Below are 25,333 nucleotides of genomic sequence, written 5' to 3'. Positions count from 1 at the left end.
CTGTGTGGAATGAGCTTCCTGTATAAGTAGTAGAGGCCAGTTCAGTTGTGTCATTTAAGGTAAAATTGGATAGGTATATGGACAGGAAAGGAGTGGAGGGTTATGGGCTGAGTGCGGGTAGGTGGGACTAGGTGAGATTAAGAGTTCGGCACGGACTAGGAGGGCCGGAATGGCCTGTTTCCGTGCTGTGATTGTTATATGGTTAAGGGTGAAAGATTAAATGTTTAAGGGGGAACCTGAGGGAGGATTTCTTCACTCAGAGGGTGGTGAGAGTGTGGAACGAGCTGCCAGCAAAAGTGATGGATGCAGGCTTGACTTCAACACTGAAGGGTAATTTGGGCAAGTGCATGGATGGAAGGCTATGGTCAGCTATGGGTCAATGGGATTAGGCAAGACCACAGTTCAGCATGGACTAGATGGGCCCATTTCTGCACTGTAGACTCTATGACTGACAAGCAAGCAATGTGCAAAAGACAAACATACAGCAGTAGGAGTGCTACCATTTCCTACCCTGAGACTGGTTTTCTTACAGGGATTTATAATGAAAAAATAAAATACAAAAGAATTTTATGAAAAACTATATATAAACTAAGACTGAAATACAACCAATGTGAAAAAGACAAACTGTGCCAAAAAATACTGAGCATATGAATCCTTGAAAGTGAGTCTGTAGGAATAACTGTTCCTGAACCTGGTGGCGTGGGACCTTAGGGGTAACACAGACCAGACAGCGTTTCCTCACCAGATATGACCTCCCCGCCGTGACCTTGCTTCAGGAAGGAGAAGACCACTTTCTGATTGTGCGCACAGTCTATGCAGGCCTGGACTGCCTGCTGCAAGACGACAGAAGCCCGAGCCGGTCCAAAGTGGTCTGGTAGTTGTTGTAGTTTTTTCCTGTCGAGGTGGGGTCCCGGGTTGCCGCTTTTGTTCAAGTAAACACATACTGGATGTGGACAGAACAACAGAAAATGGCTGGTTATGTTACATATCATACAGTCGGTGCTGTCAACAAAACTGCAGAAAATTCAGGGCTGAAGTAGAGAACCTGGGCTTCACAGCTTATTGGTAGGGGCACAATTATATTGTACTTTAAGACCATTATATATAGGAGGAGAATTAGGACATTTGTATGTCCCATTTCATCATGGCTGATCCATTTCCCTCTCTGCCCTGATCTCCTGCCTTCTCTTCGTAACCCTTCATGCCCTGACCAGTCAAGAACCTATCAACCTCTGCCTTAAATATACCCAATGACTTGGCCTCCACAGCCTCCCGTGGCAATGAATTCCACAGGTTCACCACCCTCTGGCTAAATAAATTCCTCCTCATCTCTGTTCTAAAGGTATGTCCCTCTGATCTGAGGCTATGCCCTCTGGTGTTAAAACGTGGAAGTACAAGTATAAACAGAAATTCTGTGCATGCAAACACAAGGAAGGAGCTTCCATAGCTTTATTTAGTTCAAGTTCCTTTTCATTGACTATAGCACTGCCTTTAATACCTTCATTCCAAATAAACTGATTCCTAAGCTCCGGAACCTGGGTCTTAGCACTCAAATCTGCAGCTGGATCTTCAACTTCCTCACAGACAGGACCCAGGCTGTAAAGATAGGGGACAAGCTCTCCTCTACAATCACTCTGAGCACCGGTGCCCCACAAGGCTGTGTACTCAGCCCCCTGCTGTACTCACTGTACACCCATGATTGTGTAGCCAAGTTTCCATCAAAATCAATATATAAGTTTGCTGATGACACCACAACTGTAGGCCGTATCTTGGGTAACGGTGAGTTCCGGAGTACAGAGAGGAAATTAAGAACCTGGTGGCATGGTGCAAAGACAATAACCTATCTCTCAACGTCAGCAAGACGAAGGAATTGGTTGTCAACTTCAGAAGGAGTAGCGGACCGCACAACCCCATCTACATCGGTGGTACGCAGGTGGAACAGGTCAAAAGCTTTAAGTTCCTCGGGGTGAATATCACAAATGACCTGACTTCGTCTAACCAAGCAGAGTCCACTGCCAAGCAGAGTCCACTGCCAAGAAGGCCCACCAGTGCCTTTACTTCCTGAGAAAGCTGAAGAAATTTGGCCTGTCCCCTAAAACCCTCACTGATTTTTATAGATGCACCGTAGAAAGCATTCTTCTAGGGTGCATCACAACCTGGTATGGAAGTTGTCCTGTCCAAGACCGGAAGAAGCTGCAGAAGATCGTGAACACAGCCCAGCACATCACACAAACCAATCTTCCATCCTTGGACTCACTTTACACCGCACGCTGTCGGAGCAGTGCTGCCAGGATAATCAAGGACACGACCCACCCAGCCAGCACACTTTTTGTCCCTCTTCCCTCTGGGAGAAGGTTCAAGAGCTTGAAGATTCGTACGGCCAGATCTGGTACCAGCTTCTTTCCAACTGTGATAAGACTGCTGAATGGATCCTGACCCGGATCTGGGCCGTACCTTCCAAATATCCGGACCTGACTTGCACTACCTTACTTTCCCTTTTCTGTTTTCTAATTATGATTTATAATTTAAAATTTTATTATATTTGCTTCGATTTGTACTCCAGGGAGTGCGAAGCGCAGAATCAAATATTGCTGTGATGATTGTACGCTCTAGTATCAATTGTTTGGTGACAATAGAGTAACATTTACTTGTCATTCAACCATACACATGAGAACAGCCACACGAAACAGCATACCTCTGGGGCCAAGGTGCAAAACACAGTACCGCAGTCACACATAGCACAAGGCACATATAACACACATAATTATGACAGCATGAAAACATACAGTTACCAAAGAAATAATAAAGGTTGTTATTTATCCAAATATTTACCCCTTATCCGAAATGTTATCCCTGTTCTTAATAAAGGCAAACTTGGCATGGGTTTACGTTAGAACATTTTAATACTGAACTGCCGCTCAATACTGAACATGTGCGACCCATTAACAATTGTAGCTTCTAGTTCCATCTGAACCGCTTGCATTGCCCACTGGGAACTGAAGTTCTTTATTATGTACACACACAGCAACATCATCCTCCGTGAAAGAAAAACAAACACAATACCATGTCCTCATAAACCTGCAAGGAACAATAATCCTTTCCAACAAAGGATTGTATTGCAGCTGGTCTCTTCTCTTTTTTCCCCTCGAATTTTCAACATCAGTTGTAATGAGCAACTACAGTCCCTCATCCACTGATCAACTTTCAATCAGTCTCTTAGGTGGTTTAATGATCCCTTTTTACTCTGAAATCCAGAGTTCAAAACTGTTAGGGCTGTATGGTAACATAGTGGTAGCACAATACAGTACCAGTGACCCAGGTTCAATTCCTGCTGCTGCCTGTAAGGAGTTTGTATGTTCTCCCGTGACCGCGTGGGTTTCCTCCCACAGTCCAAGGTTGTACCAGTTGGCAGGTTAATTGGTCATTGTATACTGTCCCATGATTAGGCTAGGGTTAAATCGGGGGATTGCTGGGCAACCTGTCTCAAAGGGCTGGAAGGGCCCACTCCATACTGTATCTGAATAAATAAACACATTTCAGATTTGGAATATGTACATCTATATAATGAGATACCTTAGGGATAGGATCCAAATCTAAAGACAAGATCTATTTACATTACACATACAGCTTATACATTATACCCTGAAGATAATTTTCTATAATATTTTTCAATAATACAATACATTCCCGTCTGAGGAAACGTCAACCGCCTCGGGTCGGTAATGTGTTAGTGAGAATACCCTTCAATCTTCTGAAAGTAGGCCCTGTGATTTCTATCTTCCCTTGTTCCAGAGTTTGTAATGGCTGAGGAGTGGGTTGGATTAACGATTAACAAAGCAAAGAGGAAGGCAATGTTGGAAACCGTATTTTACAAGATTTGGTCTTTTGAACAAATTCATGTATTTTTCACACTCACTGGCAGTATAGCAGCTAAATTAATGGTTTATCACCTTTCTCATTTTTCATTGGCTAAGTATCAGCACAGAAATTACTTTCATCAGCGGGTGGTAAATCTGCGGAATATGTTGCCACGAGCGGCTGTGGAGGCCAAGTCATTGGGTGCGTTTAAGGCAGAGATAGATAGGTTCTTGGTTAGCCAGGGCATCAAAGGGTATGGGGAGAAGGCAGGGGAGAGGGAGTGACTGCAAGAATTGGATCAGTCCATGACTGAATGGCGGAGTAGACTCAATGGGCCAAATGAAGATAAATCCAAGGAAGGTGATGGGCCCAGATGGCATCTCCGGGTTCTCCGGGCCTGTGCAAGCGAGCTAGCTGGAGTGTTTGCTGACATCCTCAACTGCTCCTGCTTCAGTCTAAGATCCCCTCGTGTTTTAAGGAGGCAACAATAATCCCGGTGCTGAAGAAAAGCAAGGTGGTATGCCTGAATGACTATCGACCTGTGGCTCTGACATCAATTGCTATGAAGTGCTTCCAGCGATTGGTTATGGCACACATCAACCAAAGCCTACCAGTCAACCTCGACGCTTTGCAATTCGTCTACCGGAGCAACAGGTCAACGGCAGATGCCATCTCTCTGGCACTACATTCCTCCTTAGAACAACCTGGAGAATAGAGATGCATATGTAAGGCTCCTTTTCATTGACTACAGCTCTGCCTTTAATACCTTCATTCCAAATAAACTGATTCCTAAGCTCCAGAACCTGGGTCTTAGCACTCAGATCTGCAGCTGGATCTTCAACTTCCTCACAGACAGGACCCAGGCTGTAAAAATAGGGGACAAGCTCTCCTCTACAATCACTCTGAGCACCGGTGCCCCACAAGGCTGTGTACTCAGCCCCCTGCTGTACTCACTGTACACCCATGATTGTGTAGCCAAGTTTCCATCCAACTCAATATATAAGTTCGCTGATGACACCACAATTGTAGGCCGCATCTTGGGTAATGATGAGTTTGAGTACAGAGAGGAAATTAAGAACCTAGTGGTATGGTGCGAAGACAATAACCTATCCCTCAACGTCAGCAAGACGAAGGAATTGGTTGTCGACTTCAGAAGGAGTAGCGGACCGCACAACCCCATCTACATCGGTGGTGCACAGGTGGAACAGGTCAAAAGCTTTAAGTTCCTTGGGGTGAATATCACAAATGACCTGACTTGGTCTAAACAAGCAGAGTCCACTGCCAAGAAGGCCCACCAGCGCCTTTACTTCCTGAGAAAGCTGAAGAAATTTGGCCTGTCCCCTAAAACCCTCACTAATTTTTATAGATGCACCGTAGAAAGCATTCTTCTATGGTGCATCACAACCTGGTATGGAAGTTGTCCTGTCCAAGACCGGAAGAAGCTGCAGATCATGAACATAGCCCAGCACATCACACAAACCAATCTTCCATCCTTGGACTCACTTTATACCGTACGCTGTCGGAGCAGTGCTGCCAGGATAATCAAGGACACGACCCACTCAGCCAACACACTTTTTGTCCCTCTTCCCTCCGGGAGAAGGTTCAGGAGCTTGAAGATTCGTACGGCCAGATTTGGGAACAGCTTCTTTCCAACTGTGATAAGACTGCTGAATGGATCCTGACCCGGATCTGGGCCGTACCTTCCAAATATCCGGACCTGACTTGCACTACCTTACTTTCCCTTTTCTGTTTTCTAATTATGATTTATAATTTAAATTTTTATTATATTTGCTTCGATTTGTACTCCAGGGAGCGCGAAGCGCAGAATCAAATATTGCTGTGATGATTGTACGCTCTAGTATCAATTGTTTGGTGACAAAGTAAAGTAAATGGCCTACTTCTGCTCCTATATCTTATTACCCATGTGATGAAATTGCTTTAATTATGTAGCCTATTAACTACTTCATTATCTACCAAAGGAAATTTCCTTTTACCCATAAGTGATGCATTTTTCAGAAGCACCATCTTTAATCTTTTGTCTTAGCATTAATTCCCCTCTTAGCATCATTCCTCAGCTCTTTATTTAGTATTTGTATGTTTGTTTGTACTCCAAAATAAACTGAAATCTTGGAATTCAGACAGCTCGCCATTTTTGACTCACAGAAGAACCCCAAGGAACGGAAACGAAATGGAGATCCAACAGCAGTGAAGTGATTGGAGTGAAGTTTAGAAGAGCATTGGGGATGAAACACACGTCAATAAATAACCTTAACATGAAACAACATCAGATTTAGTGTCACTGACACGATCACACGGACGATGTAAAATTTGCTGTTCTATGGCAATGGTACAGTGTAAAGTCAGAAAACTATTTTAAACTACAGAAATCAATAGTGCAAAAAAACACAATAAGAAGGTAGTGTTCATGAACAATTCAGGATTCAGATTTATTTATCGTGTGTACATTGAAGATCGGGTGAGGTCACCCTTCTTGTAAAGACACTGCCCAGAAGAAGGCATGGAAAACTAATACCGTAGGAAAATTTGCCAAGAACAATCATGGTCAAAGACCCTGATGGCCCAGGTCATTTGACATGAAACATGATGATAATCCCATTGAAAATACAGTGAAATGCATCGTTTGCATTAACATACTCAAGGATGCTCAAAATGCCATCTATAAATTTGCTGATGATACAGCTACCATTGGCAGAATTTCAGATGGTGACGAGAGGGCGTATAGGAAAGAGATATATCAGCTGGTTGAGTGGTGTTGCAGCAACAACCTTGCACTCATCGTCAGTAAGACTGAAGACGTGAGTGAGGATTTCAGAAAGAGTAAGATGAGGGAGCACACACCAGTCCTCATAATGGGATCAGAAGTGGAGAGAGTGAGCGATTTCAAGTTCCTGGGCGTCAACATCTCTGAGGGCCTAACCTGGACCCAACGTATCGATGCAGCTACAAAGAAGGCATGACAGTGACTATATTTCACTAGGAGTTTGAGGAGATTTGGTCTGTCACCAAAGACACCTGTAAATTTCTCCAGATGTACCATGGAGAGCATTCCAACTGGCTGCATCACCATCTGGTATGGGGCAGGGGGCACTGCAGAGAATCGAAATAAGCTGGAGGAACTCAGTAGGTCGGACAGTGGGACATGAGTCCTGATGAAGGATCTCAGCCCGAAATGTTGACTGTTTATTCTTCTCCATAGATGCTGCCTGACCTGCTGAGTTCCTCCAGAGTTTTGGGTGTGTTACTAACACACTGATACCTTTGTCCACTCAACTTTGCTTCCAGCACGGATAACACTAAAACAGTCTTACTAATTGTCGCCTATCTGAGGGGCATTGAACCAAACTGCTGATGCTGCCTCAGACAACTGCAGTGTAGAAACCCGATAACGTATTTCAAAGAACTTGCAATCAAAGATATTTTTGAGGCAGGTCCACGTCATAAGCATTTTCCTTCAATTTGAATGGTTAATGTTGTGAGACAGTACAATATAACGCAAATTCATTTTAAACACGAGATTCTGCAGATACTAGAAATCCAGAGTGAGAGAGAGAGAGAGAGAGACACACACACACACACACACACACACCCCCCCCACCCCCACCACCACCTCTACCTGGAGGAACTCAGCAAGTCAGGCAGCATCTGTAGAGAGGAATAAAGAGCCGACATATTTCGGTCTGAGACCCTTCATTAGCACAGTCTCTCTGGAGTCCTAATGAAGGGGTCTTGGCCCGAAACGTTGACTATTTCTCTCCCCGTAGATACTGCCTGACCTGCTGAGCTCCTCTGCCGTTTCCTGTGCATTATATTGACAATTTAGATCCCCACTCTCACACAAGCCTTCTTTTCTCTTTATCTCCCCTTCCCTTTTTAGTTCCGGTTCCGATGAAGGGCCCCTGCTCCAAAACGTCACCCCCGTTTCTCTCCCTGTGGACGCTGCCTGACCTGCCGAGCCCTTGGGGATTTGTTTCACGTACCTGTTGGAGACTGCGTGATGGCTGTGCTGGGGATTGTGGCTGCATCTTGGGGGACTGTGCTGGTATCGGGCTCTGGGGTGCTGGTGGTAGGGGAGGTCGGGACCGGATTCTGCAGGGCACGTGGTTTCCGCTGCAAGGGCAAAAAGTCCATTAGAGATGTGTGAGGGTCACTCGTGAACTCCAGTGCAGGATTCGCAATTCAAACAAAACTAAAGGTTTATTACAAACAAGATAAAATCTGCAGAAGCTGGAAATCCAAAGCAATGCACACAAAATGCTGGAGGAGCTCAGCAGGTCAGTCAGCGTCCATGGGAAAAAAGTAAAAAAATCAACGTTTCAGGCCGAGTCCTTTCATCAGGACTGAAAAAAAGACATGAAAAGTCAAAGCAAGAAGGTGGGGGTTGGGAGGCAGAAGTACAAGGTGATAGGTGAAACCCAGAGGGAGGGAGGGGTGGGTAGTAAAGAGCTGGGAAGTTGATTGGTGGGAGAGACAAAGGGATGGACAGGGAGGAATCTGATAGGAGAGGTGGGAAGACCTTTGAAGAAGGGGAAGGGGGAGGAGCACCAGAGGGAGGTGATGGGCAGGTAAGGAGATAAGGTGAGAAAGGGAAATGAGAATGGGGATTAGTGAAGCGGGTGGGGGGGGGGGGGGATTACCAGAATTTCAAGAAATCTATATTCATGCCATCAGTTTGGAGGCAACTCAGACAGAATATAAGGTGTTGCTCCTCCAATCCCAGTGTGGCCGAAGGTTGAACGTTTGACTTTTCCCAAACTCAGTTCACCATCTTCCTGGTGGTATGCTCGTCCCATCGCTCTTCTCTGGCTTGATTCATCTTGCCAGAGCGATCGTTTCTAATTTCTTTTCAGTTAGTATGTTAGTAAAAGTTTTATTACCTACATTAACTAGAAAAACTAACAAGAACCCAGGCAAGCTGTACGGAATCTCGATGAACAGAAATCACTGTTGATACTTAGAAGAACTTGGTCCGAGTTTCGCCCACAATGACCCAACAAAGAAGGGTTGGCGTACTACCCTGAAACACACCCTGGAGCACGTAGGAATTCCAGACATTAACATTACTGTGCTAATTAAAGCATCCCAAATTGGATAAAAGTGATAAATACAAAGAGAGCTTAACATTCTCAATGATCCTACAAAGTGAAAACCCAAACAATTAGACATAAAAGGTAAACAATCCAAGGACAACTCATAGTAACAAGGTGACACTGAGAAAATGCAGTCCACATACTAACAGGCTTAAAAACAATCCCTGGTTGTGACAAGATGAACCAAGCCAGAGACAGCAGTGGGACTAACCGACCACCAGAAAGATGGTCAACTGAGCTTGAAAGACTCAACCATTTAGACAATCTTCTGCAATGCTTGAAATGTAGGAACCTCACAGTGTGAAGTACTCTTGGGAGTCCGGGATTCCCTAAGGTAGGGGTTGACGGAACCCAATGCTTAATGGTACTGGTCCATGGCATAAAAATGGTTGGGAAGTCCTGCCCCAATGGTTAACTTGCAGGTGGAGTCTGTGGTGAGGAAAGCAAATGCAACGTTAGCATTCATTTCAAGAGGACGAGAATATCTTATGGACACAAGAGATCCTGCAGATGCAGGAAAACCCAGATTGACACAAACAGTAATTGCTAAATGCTCTTTTCTCACTGCTGCCATCAGGTAGAAGGTACAAGAGCCTCAGGACTCACGCCACCAAGTTCAAGAACAGTTACTACCCCTCAACCATCAGGTTCTTGAACAAAAGGGGATAACTACACTCACTTATCCATCCACTGAACTGTTCTCACAATGATCTCACTTTAAGGACTCTGTATCTCATGTTCTCATTATTTGCTATTTATTTACATTTTTATTTGCGCAGTTTATTGCCTTCCGCACTCTGGTTGATCTTTCATTGATCCTGTTATAGTTACGATTCTATAGATTTGCTGAGTATGCCCACAGGAAAATGAATCTCAGGGTTTTAGGTAGTGACAAATACGTACTCTAATAATAAAAGTCACTTTGGACTTTGAACATTGATACAAGGTTGCTTTGGGTATAACGGGCTGGGCAGGTCCGTCAACGTGACCCACCTTGCTCCCCGGTTTTGGGCCTCGCTTCTTTGGGATCTTTAGTGGTTCCACAGGCTTGGCGCTGGACGAGACAGCGCGCTGCATTTCCGGCTTGCCGTCGCCCACCTGCCCCACTCGGCTCCGCTTCCTGCCCGGCTTCCGGCCGCGGTGGATGGCCAGCTGTTCTGGCGAGCTCTTCACCGAAGCCTGCATGCTATGCTTCTCGGGATCCCCCTCCTGAGGCGCCGGCAGGCTCTTCGGAATGACGGCTGAGGTGAGACAAAAAACACACAGAATTTCATGAAAGGATTCACCTGAACATAGCCTTGTGATCCAGGAGACCAGCAGGAGCCTGCTTGAGCAGGCTTCTGGAGATGGAAAGCAAAATGAACACAGACCAAACGCAGGATAATTAGGACTATTTTGTCGAGCACCTTTGTTCCATCCGCCGCAAAAAGCAGGATTTCCAGTGGCCACCCATTTCAGTTCAACTTCCTGTTCTGACATATCTATCGAGGGCCTCCTCTACTGCCACGATGAGGCCACACTCAGGCTGGAGAGGCAAAACCGTATACTCTGCATAGCCTTCAACCTGATGACATGAACACCACTTTCTCCAACATCCAGCAATTAATCCCCCCTCCTTCATTTTTTTTCCATTCCCCATTCACCCCTACTCTTCTCCTCTCCCCATCATCTCCCTCTGGTGCCCCTTCCCTTTCTTCCATGTTCCATTCTCCTCTCCTATCTGATTGCTTCTTCTTCAGCCCTTTACCTATTCCTCCTATCCCCTTTCAGCTTCTTACCTCATCCCCCCTCCCCCACACACCCACCTTTCCCCTCACCTATCACCTGCCAGCTTGTACTCCTTCCCATCCCCCCATTTTCTTATTCTGGCTTCTGCCCCTTTCCTTTCCAGTCCTGATGAAGGGCCTCGGCCTGAAACATCGACTGCTCATTCCTCTCCACAGATGCTGCCTGAGTTGCTGAGATCTTCCAGCATTCACACTTGTTGCTTGGATTTCCAGCATCTGGAGAACCTCTTGTAAACAGCTTATTTCTCTCCACAGATGCAGTCTGACCTGAGATCTTCTGGGGGAGGGGGAGAGAGGGGAGAGGAAGGGAGAGAGGGAGGGAGGGAGGAGAGGGACAGGGAGAAGGGGGGGGAGAGAGAGAGAGGAGAGCGAGAGAGAGAGAGAGAGAGAGAGAGAGAGAGAGAGAGAGAGAGAGAGAGAGAGAGAGAGAGAGAGAGAGAGAGAGAGAGAGAGAGAGAGAGAGAGAGAGAGAGAGAGAGAGAGAGAGAGAGAGAGAGAGAGCAAGATTCCCAGTATCTGCAGAATCTCTTGTGTAACAGGACAAAGTGTTTGCTTTTGGTGCAAGTACTGATGCTGAGTAAATACCTCTTGCTTTGAGAAGGAAAATTAATCAGAATCCGGTTTAATATCACCAGCACATGTTGTGAAATTCCTTGTTTTGCGGCAGTAGTAGATTGTAATACATAATAATAAAAACTGTAAACTACAGTAATAAGTATACATATATATTTTAAAAGTTAAATTAAATAAGAAGTGCAAAAGTAGAACAAAAAATAGTGAGGTACTATTCATGGGTTCAATGCCCATTCAGAAATGGGATGGCAGAGGGGGAGAAGCTGTTCCTGAATTGCTGAGTGTGTGCCTTCACGCTCCTGTATCTCCTCCCTGACATGTCCTGGATGATGGGGGTCCTGAAGGATGGATGCCAACTTTCTGAGGGACCGCTCCTTGAAAATGTCCTGGATACTATGGAGGCTGGTGCCCACGACGGAGCTGACTAATTTTACGACTCTCTGCAGCTTACTTTGATCCGGTGCAGCAGAACCCGCCCCCCCACCCCTCCCCCCACCAACCCCTCGTACCAGATATGTCTGCTCCCCAGAAAAAAACTTTCACCTACATACATGGAAACAGGCTCTTTGGACAAATGGTCCAACTGACAAAGACACCAAATAAAAGCTGGTCTCAGTTGCAGGCATTTTGCCCATTTAATAACCGGCATCTTAATGAGTTGCATCACGGCCTGGCTATCACTTCCCTTTGACCATCAGGCTCCTGAACCAGCGTGGATAACATCACACACCTCAACTCTGAACTGATTCCACAACCTACAGACTCACTTTCCAGGACCTTGGTACTCATGCCCTCATTATTATTATTTATTTCGTTCATTCATTAGGTGCCATGTCATATGACATCATTATTATCTGCTGTGTTGTATGACGTGGGCGATCGTAGTCTTTCCATGACCATGACTGTTCTTAACCATATAACAATTACAGCACGGAAACAGGCCATCTCGGCCCTTCTAGTCCGTGCCGAACGCTTACTCTCACCTAGTCCCACTGACCTGCACTCAGCCCATAACCCTCCATCCCTTTCCTATCTGTATACCTATCCAAATTTTTTTTTAAATGACAATATCGAACCTGCCTCAACCACTTCTACTGGAAGCTCGTTCCACACAGCTGCCATTCTTGGCAAATCTTTCTACAGAAGTGGTTTGCCATTGCCTTCTTCTGGGCAGTGTCTTTACAAGATGGGTGACCCCAGCCATTATCAATACTCTTCAGAGATTGTCTGCCTGGTGTCGGTGGTCGCATAACCAGGATTTGTGATGTGCACCAGGTGCTCGTACGACCATCCACCACCTGCTCCCATGACTTCAAGTGACCCTGATTGAGTCTCTAAGCAGGTGCTACACCTTGCCCAAGGGTGACCTGTAGGCTAGGGGAGGGAAGGAGCACCTCACCCCTCCTTTGGTGGAGACATATCTCCATCCACCCACCACCCATACTTAATTATATAATTGCACAATCTGGCTTTTCTTGTCAGAAGGGCTTATTTTGGGCTGTACCTCAATAAATAAGTAAATAAATAACGTTGTTCAACAGGAGACACAGAGGGGAAATTACAGATCATGTTATCTTATCAGGAGCATTTTCCAAACAGAAGAATCAAATTTAATTTAATTAATACTCTCTAACTAGTCTGGTACTGAATCACATGAATACAAGACCATATCCTCCTTTAGCCACAGGGTGGTGAGTCTGTGGAATTCATTGCTGCAGGCAGCTGTGGAGGCCCAGTCCTTGGGTATACTTATGGTGGGGGTTGGAAGGTTCTCAATCAGAGCATGAACGGTTATGGGGAGAAGGCAGGAGATTCGGGTTCAGAGGAAAATAGGTTAGCCATGATGAAAGGGCAGAGCAAATGCACCGAATGTCCTACTTCTGCTCCTATGCCTTACGGTCTAATATCCTAAAGCACTTTAATACTTAAAGTGGTTCATTTGTAATTATAATTTCATTACTTCCAAGGAAAGAAATATTCTGTGGTACAGCATTCTCAAAATCTTCTAGTGCGGTACATTTAAATACAGTGAAATAGTTCAAGGTAATAACAGCTCGTAACTTCACATCTTACATACTGTAAATCAGCAAAAAGAAATTATCTTTCGACACACATAGTGCAAAAGCAAATTAGTTAAAATTTCAATTCAGATCTGAATCTGAATTTCTTTTTAAATATCCATGTGGGAAGACAATTCCTTTTTGCTTAGTGCAAAAGATTCAGAACCCTTTAAAAACATCTGAATCTTTTTGAAAAGCATATTTAGATATTTAATATCAGGTTTCGTATTGCCAGCAGATGTCATGAAATTTAACTTTACAGCAGCAGTACAATGATAAATAAATATAGAGGAAAAAAAGTATATTACATGTGTGTATATGTATGTATTAAATAGGTAAGTGAAAATAGAAATAAGAAAGTAGTGAGTAGTGTTCATAGGTTCAGTGTCCATACAGAAATCAGATGGCAGAGGGGAAGAAAGTGTTCCTGAATCACTGAGTGTGTGCCTTCAGGCTCCTGTACCCCCTCCCTGACAGCAAGAAGCAAATTAGCTGAAATTCGATGTGTCAGAAGAGTGTCAATTCTCACCTAAAACTTGTTCGGTGCATCGCGAAGCAACCCTGGATCCTGGTTCACTTTTAAAAGATCAGTGCCCACCGGGTAATCATCCGAAAACAAGCAGACTTCTGCGTAAATCAGCTCCACTGTCACTACAAAGTGCCAGAACGGGCCTATAGCAGCGTCTCCCTACCTTGCTCCGAGTTACCAAGACGACAGACTATTTACTCTTGTAAAATTCTGCGTCGCCTTGGAAACACCATGAAAATGAAGATTCCACTCCCCTCTGCACGGTGAGAGTGCCTTTTAATTAAATTAATTCCCAAAAGGTAATGAAACCTATTGGAGCGTAACACACTAAAGAATACTCTGAACATAAACTGCTGCAGGATTTTTTGTAAGTCTGCTGTCAAACAAGGGCTAGAATCCCTCTGAACAAAATCAGCAAGGGTTTCTGCAGATGCTGGAAATCCAAAGCAACACTCATAATAAGTTACTATTTGTTATTACCTTAAGCTATTTCACTGCATTTAAAAGTAGGACATCAGAAGATTATAAGGATGCTACACAACAGGATATTTATTCACTTATTTATAGAGATGTAGCACTGAATAGGCCATTCTGGCCCTTTGAGCTGCTCTGCCTTGATTTAATCCTAGCCTAATCACAGGACAATTAACAATGACCAATTGTTCGGACTGTGGGAGGAAACTGGATAACCTGAAGAAACATTTGCAAAGAACAATCACGATCATGGGAAGACCATGATCGCCAACCGCACATAATGAGTGAACGAACGCCCTTGCCAAGACAACACGATCAGTAACTTCCTGTCGCTGGAGTACAGCTGGGGGTACTCAGCACACCAGTCAGCATCTGTGGAGGGAGGACAAGCTTGGATTTATAATAAGAGCTGGTACTGTCAATCAGAGTGAGCTCCGGCAAACCCAAACACAGTCCTGAAAGAACGGAACTTCCTTCAGCTGCAGGCCAGCTTGCCCATTCCCTTGGCGACACAGGGAGTCTGCAGATGCTGGAATCGGGAGCCACAAAGGAAAGGGAACTCAGGAGAATCAGGGAGCGATCTGTGGAGGGAGTGGACAGTCGATGCTTCCGGTCGAGACTCCTCTTCTGGACTTTCACACCATCAGACCATGAGGCACAGGAGCAGAATCAGGCCACTTGGCCCATCGACTCTCTGCCTCGCCATTCCATCAAGGACTCATCTCATGTTCTCAATACCCAATGCTTATTTACTTATATTATTGAATCGTCATTTGCTATTGCATGGGATGTTGTCTTCTGCATTCTGGTTGAACGCTCTAGTTGGGCGGTCATTCATTAATTTTGTTATAGTTATTATTTCTATAGATTTGTTAAGTATGCCCACAAGAAAATGAGTCTCAGGGTTGTATATGATGATAGAGTTGACGTGGATAGGCTTTTTCCACTGAGAGTAGGGGAGATTCAAACAAGAGGACATGAATTGAGAGTTAGGGGGCAAAAGTTTAGGGGTAACACGAGGGGGAACTTCTTTACTCAGAGAGTGGTAGCTGTGTGGAACGAGCTTCCAGTAGAAGTGGTAGAGGCAGGTTCGATATTGTCATTTAAAATAAAATTGGATAGGTATATGGGCAGGAAAGGAATGGAGGGTTATGGGCTGAGTGCAGGTTGGTGGGACTAGGTGAGAGTAAGCGTTCGGCATGGACTAGAAGGGCCGAGATGGCCTGTTTCCGTGCTGTAATTGTTATGTGGTTACATCTGGTTATATGTTCAAAAGGTTCATTTTATTGTCAAAGTATGCGTGTACAACTCTGATATTCATCTTCTCCAGATAGCCACAAAATACAGAAAAACCATGGAGTCAATGAAAGAAAAAACGTCAACCCTCTCCACATGAAAAAGAAAAAGAAACAAAACTCGCCAACTCCTTTGATAATGTACTTTGATAAAAAAATTTACTTTGAACTCACGTATGTCATGATTTTTTTTAATGGCGGCTGTACATTGCAATACATAAAATTACTACAGCACTGTGTTAAAGTCTTTAGCACCCTAGTTATATACATGTGTCTCAGACTTCTGCGCAGTTCTGTATATATAATTTACGTGTATGCGTTTTTTGCGTTTGAATGCATCTTACATGCTGCTATGTACTTGTAAGCTTTTCTTAACATTTTTGCTGATATTTAAGTTTTTGCATTGCACTTGTGCCTGTACGTACTTGTGCATCTGACAGTAAACACAATGTTGACTTGACTCAACTCGACTGACGCTGGCTGAACCCAATGATCTGTTCTGCGTGTTTCCAAAATCACAGATTGACAGCAGGGAGAGGCCGATTGAAGCTGAAATCAGTTCAGGTTCCTTCACTGTAGATTGGCTTTCGAGCACTCCACTGCCATCCAGAAATTTTTGGGACGGTGGTGAATATTTGGAGCTCGGGTTGAAGTGTTTGACGTTGCGGCTTGGTAATTAGCTTGCAGGTGTTTCATCCCAGTCAAGTTGACATCCTCAGGACTTAGTTGATGGTGTTTCTCTCTGGGAGTGCTCATGTTTATATGAGCATCTGGTCACTTGCCTCGGCCCTGATTGGCTACCCCTTCAGTTGACCTTTGAATTTCATTGGCTCTTAGGTATGAAGTAGACACCATCTACGAACCCGTAAGAGCCACAGAAATGCATTGAGTTTCCATACTGACAACCAATCAACTGATTGATAAGTATATAAAGGCCAAGCGTTCAGAGGGCACAGCACAAATCAACAGCACACTGATGATGTCTCCTCGTATGGTGATGAAACGTTTGTAAATGGATCAACCCAACCACACTAAGATAGGTTTGTACAGGTACATGGATGGGAGGGGTATGGAGGGGTCTAGGTGCAGGTGGACGGGACTAGGCAGGAGATCAACTCGGCATAGACTAGATGGGCTGAAGGGTCTGATTCTGTGCTGGAGCACTTGATAATATCATATTCTAATGACATTTTCTCCATATTTGTCTTATCAGGTCTTAATCTTTCTTTAAGATGAGCTTTAAAATTTCATTTCCAACCAGACATCCATCCCAGGAATTCTTCATTTTGGGGCGGGGCCTCTTTTCAACAGAAGCCACCCTTTGTGAAAAGTGCCCAGATATTAAAAGTGCCTGGATGTAAATTCAATTTCCAATTTAATGAACCACATTAGCGCTAATTGCACTGAATGAAATTACTTATCTCAGTTCAAAGCTTCTTTTACTTAAATCACTATGAAAACACAAATTATACGCTCTTTTACATATGTTGCTTCATGAGAGTGCTTCCATGAAATAATTAGATTGTTCCTTAGAACAAGAGATTACTTTAAAAGAAGCATTTAAAATATAGGCAATACATCCAGGTAGCGATGTCCAAGGACACAGTTTGCATCCTACCACAGAATTTGGAGGAGCTGATGTCATTGAATTAGACCATAAGACATAGGAACATGCACAAAATGCTGGAGAGACTCAGCAGGCCCGGCAGCATCCGTGGAAAAGAGTACAGTCAACGTTTCGGGCCGAGGCCCTTCGGCAGGACTGGGGGGAAAAAAGGAGTAGATTTAAAAGGCAGGGGGAGGGGAGAGAGAAACACAAGGTGATAGGTGAAGCTGTGAAGGGAGGAATGAAGCAAAGAGCTGGGAAGCTGATTCGTGAAAGAGATACAGGGCTGATAGGAGAGTTTACCAGAAGTTCAAGAAATCGACGTTCATGCCATCAGGTTGGAGGCTTCCCAGAGAGAATACAAGGTGTTGTTCTTCCAACCCGAGTGTGGCCTCATTGCAACAGTAGAGGAGGCCGTGGATTGACATAACGGAATGGGAATGGGAAGTGGAATTAAAATGAGGGGGGGGGGCACGGGGAAATCTGTATGCTCTGGTGAACGAAGCAGAGGTGCTCAACGAAACGGTCTCCCAATGCATGTCGGGTCTCACTGATGTACACACTGGGAGCACCAGACACAGTAGATGACCCCATCAGACTCACAGATGAAATGTCGCCTCCCTTGGAAGGACTGTTTGGTGCCCTGCATGGTAGTGAGGGAGGAGGTGTAGTGGCAAATGTAGCACTTGTTCTGTTTGCAAGGGTAAGTGCCAGGAGGGAGATCAGTGGGTAGGGACAAATGGACAAGTGAGTCACGCAGGGAGTGATCCCTGTGGAAAGCAGAAAGTGGGGGGGAGGGGGTGCTTGGTGGTGGGATCTCGTTGGAGAAGTTGCCGGATGCAGAGGCTGGTGGGGTGGTAGGTGATGGCAAGTGGAAACTTATCCCTAATCATCCTTCCCGTTCCCGGTTTCGCCTGTCACCTCGTGTTTCTCTCTTCCCTCCCCCACCTTTTAAATCTATTCCTCATCTTTTTTCTCCAGTCCTGCCAAAGGGTCTCGGCCCAAAATGTCGACTGTACTCTTTTCCATAGATGCTGCCTGGCCTGCTGAGTTCCTCCAGCACTTTGTGTGTGTCGCTTGGGTTTCCAGCATCTGCAGACTTTCTCTTGTTTGTCATAAGACATAGGAGCAGAATTAGGCCATTTGGCCCATCGAGTCTGCTTCGCCATTTCATCATGGCTGATCCATTTTCCCTCTCAGCCCCAATCTCCCTGTATCCCTTCATAACCTGACTAATCAAGAATCTATCAACCTCTGCCTTAAATATACCCAATGACTTGGCCTCCACAGCTGCCTGTGGCAATGAATTCCACAGATTTAGCACTCCCTAGCTAAAGAAATTCCTCCTCATCTCTGTTCTAAAAGGACGCCTCTCTATTCTGAGGCTGCACCCTCTGGTCTTAGACTCTTCCACCAATTGGAAACATTCTCTCCACATCCACTTGTTATGTTTCAATGAGGTCACCCCTCATTCTTCTGAATTCCAGTGAGCCGAGGCCCGGAGTCATCACATGCTTCTCATATGACAAGCCTTTCAATCCTGGGATTATTTTCGTGACCCTCCTTTGAACCCTCTCCAATATCAGCGCATCCTTTTTTAGATAAGGGGCTCAAAACTGCTAATACTCCAAGTGAGGCCTCACCAGCGCTTTATAAAATCTCAATACTACATCCTTGCTTTTATATTCTAGTCCTTTCGAAATGAATGCCAACATTGCATTTGCCTTCCTCACCACCGACTCAACCTGCAAATTAACCTCTCGGGAATCCTGCACGAGGACTCCTACGTTCCTTTGCACCTCAGATTTTTGTATTTTCTCTCTGTTTAGAAAATAGTCAACCCTTTCATCTCTTCTACCAAAGTGCATGACCATACACCTCCCGAAATCCGAAGTCTGTTCTACCATTCAGTCACGGCTAATTTTTTTCAGCTTAGTTCCCCTGCCTTCTCCAGTAAGCCTCAATCCCTTTACCAGTCAAGAACCTACCAGTCTCTGCCTTAGTTACCCACAATGACCTGGCTTCCACTGCACTCTTCATGGCTACAAATTCACCCTCTGATTGAAGAAATCCCCCCTCATCTTAGTTCTAAATGGACGCCCCCTTTATTCTGAGGCTGTGGCATCTCGGATTTTAGACTCTCCTACCTTTAAATTTCTACAGATGTACCGTGGAGAGCATGCTAACTAGCTGCATCACTGCCTGGTATGGGGAGGTGGGGGTGCTGCACAGGATCGAAATAAACTGCAGAAAGTTGTGAACTCAGTCAGCTCCATCACGGGCACCAGACTCCGCAGTACGCAGGACATCTTCAAGGAGCAACGTCCCAAAAAGGCGACATCCATCATTAAGGACTCCCATCACCCAGGACATGCCTTGTTCTCATTGCTACCATCAAGAAAGACGTACGGGAGCCTGAAGACACACACTCAATGATTCAGGAACTGCTTCTTCCCCTCTGCCATCAGATTTCTGAATGGACATTGAACCCATGAACACTACTCACTACTTTTATTTCTAGTTTCTGCACTACTTAATTAAACTTTTTGATATACATATACTTACTGTAATTTACAGTTTCTATTATGTATTGCAACGTACTTCATAACAACAAATTTCACGATATATGCCGGTGATATTAAACCTGATTCTGATAGAGACACTTTCTCTGCGTCCTTTCTATCCAAGATAGAACAGTACAGCACAGTACAGGTATTTTGGGCCACGATGTTCAAAGTCCAAAGTAAATTTTATTTTCAAAGTACACACTGTCTACGTCACCATATACAACCCTGAGATTGATTTTCTTGCAGGCATACTCGAAAAATCTATAGAATAATAACCATAACAGAATCAATGAAAGACTGCCCAACTTGGACGTTCAACCAGGGTGCAGAAGACAATAAGCCGTGCAAATACAAAAGAAGAAACAATAATAATAAATAAATAAGCAATAAATATCGAGAACATGAGATGAAGAGTCCTTGAAATCCAGTCCATTGGTTGTGGGAACACAAGATGTGCCAATCTATTCCAAGATCAATCTAACCCTTACCTCCTACAACGCTCTCCACTTTTTCTTTCATTTATGTAACTCTTAAATGTACCAATTCTTTTGGTATTTGGTAGGTTTCAATGAAACCCCCCCCCCCCCCCCAACATATGGCCCAGAGACATTAAACACGCCTCTCATAGATTCATGGAGTACTACAGCACAGAAACAGGACACACGGCCCATCCAGTTCATTCTTGTTGAGCCTTTTACTCCTGGTAATTAAATCAACCTGGAATGAAAACCTTGTAACGCTAATGCCCAAAGTTCAAAGTTAGTTTATTATCAAAGTATGTATAAGTCACCATACACAACCCTGAGATCAGGGTGTCATGGTGGCATGGTGGTCAGCACAACGGCTTACAGTACCGGCGACCCAGGTTCAATTCCAGCTGCTGCCTGTAAGGAGCTTGTACGTTCTCCCCGTGACTGCGTGGGTTTCCTCCGGGTGCTCCGGTAGAAAATAGTAAATTTTGTTGGTAGGTAAATTGGTGATTGTAAATTGTCCTGTGATTAAGCAAGGATTAAATCGGGGGACCGTTGGGCGATGCAGCTCAAAGGGCCTGTTCCGTGCTGTATCTCTAAACAAATAAATAAACAGATAAATAAATACATAAATAAATAAACAACAGATTAATAGCCAGATGGAGAGATAGACAGAGATAGGTAGAAAGACAGACAGATAGATAGACATAAAGACAGATAGATAGAATCTCAGGGTGGTATATGGTGACTTACACATACCTTGATAATAAATTCACTTTGAACTCTGAAGTAAATTGTTATTGACGGGAAATGGAGGACACATGGTAATAGCCGTTACACTGCCCAGGAACATGCCCTTCAGCCCACAATGTTGTGCTGAACAGTTAACAGCTAATGGCACGCAATCAAATCTGTCTGCACGCAGTCCATATCCATTCATTTTTTTGCGCATTCATGTCTCCATGTAAGAGCTTGTTCTCGTTGCTACCATCAGGGAGGAGGGACAGGAGCCAGAAGGCACTCATTCAATGATTCAGGAACAGCTTGTTCCCCTCGGCCATCAAATTGCTGAATGGACATCGAACCCATGAAGACTACATCACCACTTTGTAATTTTTGTTTTTGCACTCTTATTTAATCTAACTAATTTAATATATATACTTACTGACTATAATTCATATTTATTATTACCTATTGCATTGCACTGCTGCGCAAAAAAAAGTAATTTCCTGACATACGCCAGTAATATTAAACCTGATTCTGATTTTGATTCTCTTAAACACCTTCATTGTACCCATCACCAGACATAGGAGCACATTCCAGGCGCCCACCAATCTTTGTAAATACTTGCCCCGCACTTCGCTTTTGAACTTATAGCTTCTAGTATTAAGCACTCTGATCCTGGGCAGAAGATACCAGCTGACTATTCCATCTATGACTCTATAATTCTTATAAACTTCTACTGTTCTCCCCTCAGTCTCTGTGTGAGGCTGAGCAAACTATCGTGTCCCGAGCCGGTGGAACACACACAAAACGCTGGAGGCGCTCAGGAGGTCAGGCAGCGTCTGCGGTGAGGAATGAAGAGCCGATGTAGTCAGGTTCTGTCAGGCCCGGGTTGATGGTGAACCTCTTGCATTGCAGACAGTCAACACTAGAGGGTGCTCTAATCACCGGCTGCCGAGGCAGGGACCTGAGAAGCTACAGAGTTATACTCCATAAACTCCAGTTCAAATCCTACCATGTCTGTTGGCGAATGTAAAGTTTAAATAAGTGCACCTATTAAAAAATGGGTGGCGGTGGGGGGGGGGACATGTCTCTATCAAAGTAGTTATTAGGCCCTCCCTCCCCTCAGCTGGCCACCCTTGGGCAAGGTGGTAGCATCTGGTTAGCCCCTAGATGAGGGTCACATGAAGCCACGGGAGCAGGTGGTGGGTGGTCGTATGAGCAGCTGGTGCACATCACAAGGTTTTTTTTAATGGTAGACCTACAGTTGCCCAAGCTGCAAGCCTTCCCCTTTCCACGCCACCGATGTTGTCCGAGGGAAGGGCACTGGGACCCAAGCAGCTTGGCACCGGTGTCATCGCAGAGCAATGTGTTGTTAAGTGCCTTGTTCAAGGACAAGAAACTTTGCAAGGTGCAAATCCATGGTCTATCGAGACTAACAGCGGCCTACTGCATATCACAGGTCCTGGTTATGTGACCACTGACACCAGGCAGACAATCTCTGAAGAGTATTGATAATGGCTGGGGTCACCCATCTTGTAAAGACACTGCCCAGAAGAAGACAATGGCAAACCACTTCTGTAGAAAAATTTGCCAAGAATAACCACGGTCACGGACAGACCATGATCGCCCACGTCATGTGACACAGCACATAATGATGGTGGTGGTGATGACAGATCAGAGATTATTCGTAAATCGAAACATCAAAACGTACAGGAAAATGCATCATGTTGTATCAACGACTAAGCGACTAACACAGTCCGAGGATGTGCTGGGGGCAGCCCGCAAGAGTCACCGTTGTTCTGTTACTAATATAGCATGTGTATAACTCACTCGTATGTCCTTGGAATATGGGAGGAACCTGGAGCAATCAGAGGAAACCCCTGCGGCCAAGGCGAGAACGTACAAACTCCTCACAGACAGAAATTGCACCTCGATCGGTGGCACTGTAAAGCGTTACGCTCTCCACTGTGCCACTGTACAGCAGTGTGGCGCGACACTTTAAAGGACAGTGTTGCTATTGCTCAACAGAATACAGCTCTGAGCACCGGGTGCGACGAACACCTCCCATCCTCCTGAACCGTGAGAAACTCCACACGGACAGAATACAAAATTAACTGCAGTGAAGAGATCAAAACTGGCAAGGGTGAAAAATTGCTGTTTACATCGCAATAATGTACGATGTTAAAACGTAATCTGTGCACTCTCACGATGACAGATCTTTGGCGAGAACGGTGCCTTTAAAACAAACGATAGAACATATTCAGAGAGGCGTGTGCACCCGGGTACATACGTACAATACAGATACACCAATAACCAATGCCTCAGCAATGAATAATGGCAGCATAGTGGTTAGCACAGTGTTTTACAGTACCAGCAACCTGGGGTCCATTCCCGTCGCTGCCTGTAAGGAGTCCGTACGTTTTTCCTGTGACTGTGTGGGTTTCCTCCAAGTGCTCTGGTTTCCTCCCACAGTCCAAAGTCGTAGCTGATGGTAGGTTAACTGGTTATTGTAAATTGTCCCATGATTAGGCTGGGTAAAATCGGGGGATTGCTGGGCAGCACGGCTCGAAGGGCCTATTTAGCAGTGTCTCTCTCAATAAATGTAACAATGAGGCTTTATGAGGGAGCAGTGAGGCCTCACTTGGAGTATTGTGAGCAGCTTTAGGCCCCTTATCTAAGAAAAGGACGTGCTGACGTTGGAGAGGGTCCACAGGAAGTTCATGAGAACGATTCCGGGAATGAACAGGTTACTGTATGAGGAGTGCTTGACGACTCCAGGTCTGTACTTGCTGGAGTTTAGAAGAAAGTGAGGTGCTCTCATTGATAGTTGCCAAATACTGAAAGGCCTCAGTCGAGTGGATGTTTCCTATAGCGGGAGAGCCTAGGACCAGAGCGCACAGCTTCAAAGGATAGAGATGAGGGATTTTTTAGTCAGAGAATGGTGTATTTGTGGAAACTCTTGCCACAGGCAGCTGTGGAGGCCATGTCAATTGAGTTCATTTAAAGCGAGTTTAATAGGTTCTCATTTAGTAAGGGCTTTAAAGGTTATGGAGAGAGGCAGGGGAATGGGGTTGAGCGAGAGATAATAAATCAGCCATTGTTGAATACTGGAGAAGACTTAATGGGCTGAATGGCCACAGGGCCGTGGTTTCCCTGCTGATCAGAGAAATGCTTGAAGGAGAGGAAGACCCTATCATACCATGGCTAGATTTGGCCTACGCCTACGTGTTATTACCACATACACTGGTGGATGTTGTGCTGAACCTCCATTATGATCTGAGGAAGATAAAGGACACCTCATCCTGGACTTCTGCGGGAACTTCAGATTGAGAGAATCCTCAGGAATGGCCACATCAGCCTTCCCCCGGCTCAGGAAGGGTACTATAACCCAATGTCAAGATGGCGGCAGCGAACAACACGACTACAGCCCATGGTCGACTCCATCGCTTCTCTCCGATTGATGCTGTCGAAGGTGTGAGCCCATGATTGACTCCACTGCTTCTCTCCGATTGAAGCATCAAGAATGCGAGCCCATGGTCAACTCCATCGCTTCTTTCCAATTGAGGTGTCGAGGCATGAGTTCATGATTGACTCCATCGCTTTGCTCTGATTGAGGTATCGAGGGTATGAGCCCATGATCGACTCCATCGCTTCGCTCTGATTGAGGTATCGAGGGTGTGAGCCCATGATCGACTCCATCGCTTCGCTCTGATTGAGGTATCGAGGGTGTGAGCCCATGATCGACTCCATCGCTTCGCTCTGATTGAGGTGTCGAGGCATGAGTTCATGATCGACTCCACCGCCTCTCCCCGATTGAGGCGTTGAGCAAGGATGTTGACGAGGACAGGAGGGTGTTTGGCACCAAGTGCCTGCACTTGTCTAGTCTTTCCCTCCATCTCGCTAACTGCTATCGGAGGAAAGTGCAAGACTGCAGGAGTGTTGGGATCCACGTTGTCGGGATTGATCGGTGAGGCTGTGAGGACGTTGAGGTTCATGTTGCATGTGTTCCTGGATTCTGGTTGCTTTATTTTTGCTGTTTTTGAGCAGTTTGATTGGGGTGATCGAAGCAGATTGAGGTGATTTGCTGAAGAAAGGCCCTGTGGCCTGCAGTGGGCCAGCAGCACGGCGCTGAACTGAACTAAACCGAATACCGCTTGATGTTTGATATTCTGTATGTTGCCCGCTCACTTTTTGCCATTTGCAGCACAATTTGTTCTTCTTATCGTGCAGTGGGTGTTTGACACTTTCTTGAGTAAGTTCCATGGTGTTTCTTTGTTTTG

The 25,333-nt window shown here is 45.1% G+C and overlaps 1 protein-coding gene across 9 annotated transcripts in view; it reads right to left on the bottom strand.

Annotated features, from left to right (window-relative positions):
• The window catches only part of LOC140715866 (polycomb protein SCMH1-like), a 204,417-nt gene that overhangs the window by 18,305 nt on the left and 160,779 nt on the right, over positions 1-25,333 (bottom strand). For all 9 annotated transcript variants that reach the window (XM_073028348.1, XM_073028347.1, XM_073028349.1 and 6 more), the window contains 3 exons: positions 9,960-10,207; positions 7,857-7,986; positions 743-943 (listed from right to left, as the gene is read on the bottom strand). In XM_073028348.1, coding sequence (XP_072884449.1) covers positions 743-943; positions 7,857-7,986; positions 9,960-10,207 — 579 coding nt within the window. The remainder of the gene's footprint in view (positions 1-742; positions 944-7,856; positions 7,987-9,959; positions 10,208-25,333) is intronic.

Source organism: Hemitrygon akajei, chromosome 24 (assembly GCF_048418815.1).
Source record: "Hemitrygon akajei chromosome 24, sHemAka1.3, whole genome shotgun sequence".
NCBI classification, from domain to species: Eukaryota; Metazoa; Chordata; class Chondrichthyes; order Myliobatiformes; family Dasyatidae; genus Hemitrygon; species Hemitrygon akajei.
Note: the sequence above shows the minus strand (reverse complement) of the source record. Positions and strands in the feature narration are given on the sequence as shown.